General features: G+C 32.6%; 1 protein-coding gene across 12 annotated transcripts in view; it reads left to right on the top strand.

Moving 5' to 3' along the window:
* Positions 1-7500, top strand: part of LOC113830450 (BSD domain-containing protein 1) — a 35633-nt gene that overhangs the window by 14132 nt on the left and 14001 nt on the right. For 4 of the 12 annotated variants that reach the window (XM_070141144.1, XM_070141145.1, XM_070141152.1 and 1 more), the window contains one exon: positions 2424-2714. The exons of 2 other annotated variants lie outside the window; for them this stretch is intronic. In XM_070141144.1, the coding sequence (XP_069997245.1) occupies positions 2424-2714 (291 nt within the window). Of the gene's footprint in view, positions 1-2420; positions 2715-7500 lie in introns of all 12 variants that reach the window. 6 more of the 12 variants (XM_070141143.1, XM_070141141.1, XM_070141140.1 and 3 more) reach the window with 3 other exon arrangements.

The raw sequence follows: 7500 nt of genomic DNA, 5'->3' as shown, positions 1-7500 counted from the left end.
ATCTCTTTCCTTGAATTTCAGAATTATTTTGTTAATGTTGTTCATAACACTGTTATGACAATGATGTCAGTAATGATAACAGCATTGCTATTAAAAACTTCAAAACTCGAGTAAGGGGGGAATCAGGTGAGTCACATAGACTACTAAATGACTCCTTGTTGGCTGAGCACTTGTTGGGTCATCTGTGTGTAAATACATTTCACATGACAATACTGTGAATATCACTTTTCCTGGCAACATTGGATTAATAACTTGTTCACTTTGAACTTTGAAGACTTTGAAGAAAAAATTCATTGTGTCATATGAGTTGAATGAGAATTTGCTCTTAAAAATGGCCTTAGAGATCTTTATATCAAAGAAGGGAATGCAGCAAAGTGAACAAGGAGCCAGCCTGCCATCACACACCCTTTTAGCCCTTTACAAGACTAAGGTTCAAAGGCTTATTGATACTTTTGAAAGTTTTGCATGGAAGAATGAATTGTTTTTCATGTTTTCTGTTATAGAAATTGTTTAGTCAAAATCTCTTCAGAGACTGAGACATGTTTAGTTTTTAAGAATTTACACAAGTTTACAGTATGTGCTTGACATGTAACGTATAGCAGAAGGCATTTTGAATATGGTACAGTATTCCAGAAATGGCTCACATGGTAGAATCTGTGTCTTCAAATGAAATATTGTTTGTATGATAATGTTAGTTCATGGATACCACATGTAATAACTACAGACTCTTTTACTTGGACCTATCTTGTTGTACAAACTTTTACATTATCAAATAGTCCAAGAGAACTTTTTCTAAATATATATTAATGATATAAGGTGATTTAGTTAGTCTACAGGAATTGGCTTTAAGGTATTTATTTCCTCTGATTATTTAATAAAAAAGACCAACATAAGCATGAACAATAATACCTGGTAGTTCACAAGCATGGTTTTTGCAACTGAAATCTTACGCTTTCATTTTTAGTGACAGCTTAGGCAGCTTTTGACTTTTATTCTCAATACTTAATTCAATCTGCTTTTGTTTCTGAACACATTTTTTTCCTGATGGTAAGCACTGAAGATTATAAAGGGAAAATACATTTACACTTACCTAGTTTTGTGGTATTCAGAAAACAAAAAATACAGGAAAGTGGCAAGAGTCCTTTCTGTTTTTTGATGGATTAATCTATTTTGGATAAATCTTTGCTATAATGATAAGACAGACGACGTAAATCAAGAGACTCATCTGACAAAGAAAACATGTACTTCTTTATTTTGTTTCTTTACTTACTTTTAAAAGATTTTTTAGGCCATTTTTGTGTTTGTAGTATAGTCATCCTCCTTTTTTTCTTGCAAAATACCACTGTGAACTTCTGTGACAGACAGACAGACATTCCTTTTCATCTTTTTGTTTTGAAAAAAATGTGTATATAACCACACACAGTCTATCCCTTCTTAACCACAGTGGCACTGGCTGGGCCTAACCTGATAAAAATCCTGTTCTCTGAAGATCTACCTCTCCCCATCCTAAACCTTTAAAAGAAGAGAAACCTTCTAATGTTGAGATACATTTTTTTGTTGAAAGTAGGTTGTAGTGTACTACAGAAGCATGTGTTATTATAGAGGGGAGGTATAGAGGGGGAGGAGAGGGGGCAGGAGAGGGGGCAGGAGAAGGGGCAGGAGAAGAGAGATAAACAGCTGTTCCTGATTTTTACATCTATTTGATCAAGAGAAAGCACCACTGGGAAACCCTGTCTCATTCATCATAGTGTGGAGTTGGAAATATCTTTTCTTATGAATGAAGGTCCTCTGTTGGTTTTGCAGGAAATTAGGTTGACGTATGTAGGGTATCTGAATTTTCTGTTAAAAGATAGGCTATTCTGGAAGTTGAATCTTTATATGCGGACTTTTTTAAGTCCCTTTCTTGGTGTATAGAGATGAAACATTGAAAGACTGGTCAGGTGTTGAATATTCTGTTAGGAAATGATTAGTTCACTTGTAGTGTAATGAGTAGATATTTCTACAGTGAGATCTTCAGCATGGCAGGCTGCCAATTATATGTCAGATAGATTTTATATGAGTCAAAGAAAATAGTTTATGCAAGAGGAATGTTAGGCTATCTTTTTGTTGAAATGGGTGTATAAGGCTGAAGTTGATGCCATGGAAAATTTGGTTATCCCTAGTATAGTTGTTAATGTGAGAACATCTATGTATAAGTCTTTAGTACTTTTAGATTTAGCTTTTCATAACTTAAATATTAAAATAGATAAAATGGTATAGGAAATGTTTATCTATATGTTTTCATATTGTATAGTTAGCTGTTTTATGAAAATGAGGAAGGCTTTCATTATTCATGTTTTATTTGATAGTTGTAAGATTTGGTTAGCAAAATAGTGAGTGTAGTTACAGTAGTAGGTGTGATGCCCCCCCCTCCCCTCCAGCAGATGAGGACTTTGGAGGAGATGTAGAAATACCAGAGGAGGTCCAGACAAAGCTTCTGGAGGACTACGAGCGGGAGTGTGAAGAAAATGGCATGAAAAGATTGAGTAAGACCGCATCGCACTTGGATACCGCGCACAAAACCGCTTCAGCAGATGAGAATGTGGATGTACCTAATTGTGATAGTGATTTATCTGTCAAAGCCACTGCATGTACAAAGTCAATTATGGAAGAGCTAAAAGTGGATTTATCAAAAATGACAGAGGCCACCAGTAAACCTTCTCCGGCGTCGACAGGTAAACTTTTGCATCCCAGAGCTGTGTGATAAATTGTGTGTGATGCATTTATTACTGTATTAGATCTATTGCACCTTTGCTTACTTCATAGTTTACTTGTTTTTGACACATATAGTTCTAAATGTGGACATTATTATCATTATTATTTTTTTTAAAGGTATGATATTGGTTGATTTTATTGCAGTTCTATGATAGTTTAGTTAGTGTAACTTTACACTATCTGTTATTGTTGTTGAAATTGAAAATAGCCACTTTTCTGAGGTTCTTTACCATTGAAAGAGTAATACAATAAGCGGCTACCTAATTATTGAGTAGGTTTTACCACACATATACCTTGACTGAATGTGGTACAATTTTAGTACATCCTGCAACAGGTAATCAATACAAGGTTGTTATCACGTTGTACTTGAAAGTAGTCACAGATACTAGTGTCTAATTCACTGGAGTAAGATTAGAAAATATCGTGAGTAATTTAACCAAGATTCAGTGGTTATGTGTTCCTTTAGTGTCTCTTAAACCTGATCTATAGGTATATTGTTGTTTGATTAATTTTTAGATATCACAATTTTCATATTTTATTAACCTGACCTAGCCGTATTATTAATTATATTTATATATTATGTACAAATTTGTGTCTAGGAGTTTGATACTCACTTAGGGAGATGGGTTTAATGTTCTTTCTTCTTTAATTGGGTGTATGAAAAGGCTTACTAGGGAGAGGTAGCTGCTTAGTAATTGCAGAGACTAAGGAATTATTTTGCACTAGTGAAGACAACATTAATTCTTCTTACAATTGTTCTTCCAGTCAGTGGCCTTATTATTTACTTAGAATTAGGGGTATGTGTGATGGAAACAGAAAAGATTGACAGGAATGATGGTTGTGTGAGTATGTAGTGCAGAGAATGGCTGGGCGCGTATGTCAGGAGAGGTATTGCCAGAAGAGAATAGGGTTTACTTGCATCTGGCGGTATCAGTTGTGACGGGTATTGGATTGTTATTGGTTCTTTGATTTTATGATCATAGGATAAAATTTGATTATTTGATGAGTGAATAGGTAAGGAAGTATTATACAAAGGTAAAATTAATGGCAGTTATGATTTATTGCCAAGTAGTTCAAATAAAGGCAGTTATGTTCTTTGTTTTCATCTAAGGAAATAGCACAGATTATTTCTAATGTATTATGATAAGTACTTTTTCAAAGGAAAATATTTCTTTCGAAGTAGGCATTACTTTAATCTCATTTCTTAGATACCTGGGACTTGCATTTTTAATATAACTTATGTACTATTGTTAGAAGACATATATTTATATTTGCATTTATATACAATAACTTTTTCCCTTATAGTGTTCCTATTTTTATTTTCTTTTTTGATATATTATATAATTGAAGTGTCTGGCAAGCAGTAAACCGGTAGTCCATGAGTATGTATTGTGAGGATGCTTTCATTTAATTTTATGGTGAATTTTATGGCGAATTGCATGACTCCACGCTTTTCCTTACTACACTGCATGCGTTTCTCATAGTTATTACTTTTTAATCTTATAGTGTGTGTGTTTGTGTTTTTTTTTTTTGCATTGTTATATATCTTTTGTAATATGTATTGTTTTATTAAAAGATGTTTATAATAAAAGTTTTGGAATTCCTATGATATGTAAATACTTGTTACCTTTAACGTATATAAATATTTTGGATGGTTGATTACTTGTTAATTGTTATATATATGTTTTTTCTAATAATGATTATTATTGCATGGTAAAATGCTTTACCATGTAGACATGATGGTTTATAAACAGACTATACACAAAATAGATATATTGATGGTGAGATGACAGTTTTGAAAAACAAATGGATTTCATCTTCAGGTCTTAAGAGAAAAAGGGAGGTGAGGTCAGGTGGAGGGGTCAGGTCAAAGAGTTGGATGGTTTTTGGGAAGGGGTAGACTGGTTGACTCTTTAGCCTGACCGGAGCTGTCTTTCCATGTACCCGTCTTCACCTCCCCTTGTACAATGCTGGGTCTCCCCTTTCCTCTTATTTGCCTGTCTCTCTACCTCTTCAGGAATCTCAAAACTTGTGTCATCTTCCAGAGTTTTGTGTATAATGGGTTTTATCTATCATCATTTATATCAGCATTAGATAACTGGTTCATTAGAATAAATTAACTTTTTAAGTTAGGATATTAGGGCTATTGTTTTTGTAATTAATGCTGCTACGAGTTATACTGTGTAACCTAATAAACTGCACAAATAGATGTACATTTCAACATTGCCAACAAAATTTAAGAAATAAAAGAAAGATGAAAAGAAAATCTTATCAGAGGGAAAGAGGGCATAGAAAGGTATATGAAAGACAATTGTAAAATTGAATGGGTGGTGAAAATAACTGAGAATGAGATGCCAAATGTCTTTTTAGGACATATGGGAAAACTTGTCATTGAAAAAAAAGCTCACCCGTCATATGCTGTAGGTCACAGCTGTAGGTCACTGCTGTATTACCTCCATCATATGACCTGTATTGCAGGTATGGGTTAAACTGCACATACATTTTATATGCTGATATTTCAGGTGAACACAGCCACATTATTTCTCTATGATTCATTATATTCTGCATGTTAATGATGATGGGTTACATATCTCTCACCATTGTCACCATCATAATCACCAATCATCATTACCATCATCATTTATTAACATTATCATTATGAATGACAGATATCTGTGGCTGTCATCTTCATCATTGTCAGTTGGCTCTATCATCAACCTTTTATTACTTCTTCTTTCCAATTCTTGATATTGCTATCCCTTCTTTATCAGCTGTATTATCAGCATAAATAAGCTACTTAAGAATTTTGAAGAAAAAAAATTAGATTGTTTTTTCTATATTTTATTTATCATTTTTTAAATGGTATGCTATACATTGTCTTTTAGTTTAAAGTAAAGCTTTAAAAGAAATAAACAAATATTTGTAACTCCTTTTACCCTTCAATACTTCAGTATTTTCAGAAATATTCATTTTTTTTAAAACCCAGGTTATCAAACCATCTACATATCAGTTATTTATTGATCATACTGGGTAAGTGATAAGAAAAGTGTATTGTCATTAGTTACAATTACTGCTACTAACTATGCTGTGAGAAATGTTAGCTATGATAACCTTTATGATATAAGATAAAAAAAAATTGTAATTTAAGTTAATTTATTATTAACCCTCATGCTCATTATAATGAAATGCTTTTTTGTCAAATTATAATACAATCAATGGTAATTCTTCTTTCTCTTTCTTCTTGTGAAATAACAAACAATAACATCATGACCATTGTCACCTTCCTCTCCCCAGGCTTACACCTCTGTCATTCATTAAAAAAAATGCTGGGCCTCAACAAATGTCTTTTGAGCTATTGTTTATTCACTGGCAATTTCTGGCTACTAGCTTTTGCAGTTGCACAACTGACAATGCTTCTCACAAGGAAACTCATGTGGAGATATATTTATATGGTCTTTTTTTTTCTTTAGTATGATGAAGGCTGAAAAATTTATAGGAAAGTTGATTTAAATTGTTGAACCTGTCTGCTTTCACTGGATAAAATGCTTACCTTATCATTAAAGTGCATCAAACTTTAGGAATATGATAGCAAAATGAGATTTTTGCCATAGCAGAATAGTTTGATTGCTACAGTATATCTAGATTTTCTTTGAAAGCTTAGGTAGGTTTTATGAGCTTTGAGCCAAGGAGCTTTATTATTCTGTAATCAGTCCTTTTTCTGACTATACTTGATAAGTGTATTCAGTTTATATAACAAATGGTTGAATGCTAATGTAGTGAGTGTGTATGTGTTTGTCTGTAAGTGAGATGTTGATCATGTAACCTTTGTTTATAAGCAAAAAAAGCTGTCTTCAGCACAAGCATGTTAAAATGCATATTGGCACGGATGCCCATTCCTTTTGCTTGTCTGATTGTTACCTGGTAAGTGATCCCAGAATCCCTCAAAGAATCCACTTAGCATGATGTTGTCTTGGATAAAATATATGCTTTAGAAGCCTTGATTTAGCTGAAAGGTATTGTAAATATGGTAATGAGTATGGTTCTTTAATACTTCATTTAGACTTTATTTGTGCTGTTTTGATAGCTTACTGAATTTAATGTTAATAGCTAACATGAGAAGTTAGATGATACGCTTCATGATGATTTAGCAAATATGATGTAGTATAACATTTTGTTTTCCTTGAAAATAGCAGGAATTATGTTGATATTTAACCAAATAGACTACAGAACTATATTTCTATATCTATTTATAGTAGTTTGTAGGAAACATATCAAGTAGAAAGTAGTTGTCACTTATTCATGTGAAATCTATTGATATCATGGTAGGAAGAACACATCTTTCAATTGCAAACTTTGGTAAGTACATTTCTAGAGTATTGCAGAGTTTACTTTCACATGTAATTCAGTACCATAAATAAATTATTTGAGATTATCTGTGGAAAGTATGGCAAAAGACCAGACTACAATAGAATAACTACTGTACAGAGCAAAAATGTACATTCCAATTTACATTATTTTTCTTAAACAATACATTTTACATAACCTTTCTTAATCAGTAGATTTTGTGATGCAGAACAGTTACACACGCTATATCCTACGTACATCACTTATTTACAATTTTACTCCACGAGCAACCCACAAACAATTTTAATACTAGAAGTTAAGTTTGACATTCTTATTTTAGATACCCTTATTAATTTGTTTTGTAATTGAAAATAATAGTTATAATAGTACTTGTAAATAGTA

Source organism: Penaeus vannamei, chromosome 27, assembly GCF_042767895.1.
Source record: "Penaeus vannamei isolate JL-2024 chromosome 27, ASM4276789v1, whole genome shotgun sequence".
Classification (NCBI taxonomy): Eukaryota; Metazoa; Arthropoda; class Malacostraca; order Decapoda; family Penaeidae; genus Penaeus; species Penaeus vannamei.
This window is presented reverse-complemented; position numbering and strand designations above follow the sequence as displayed.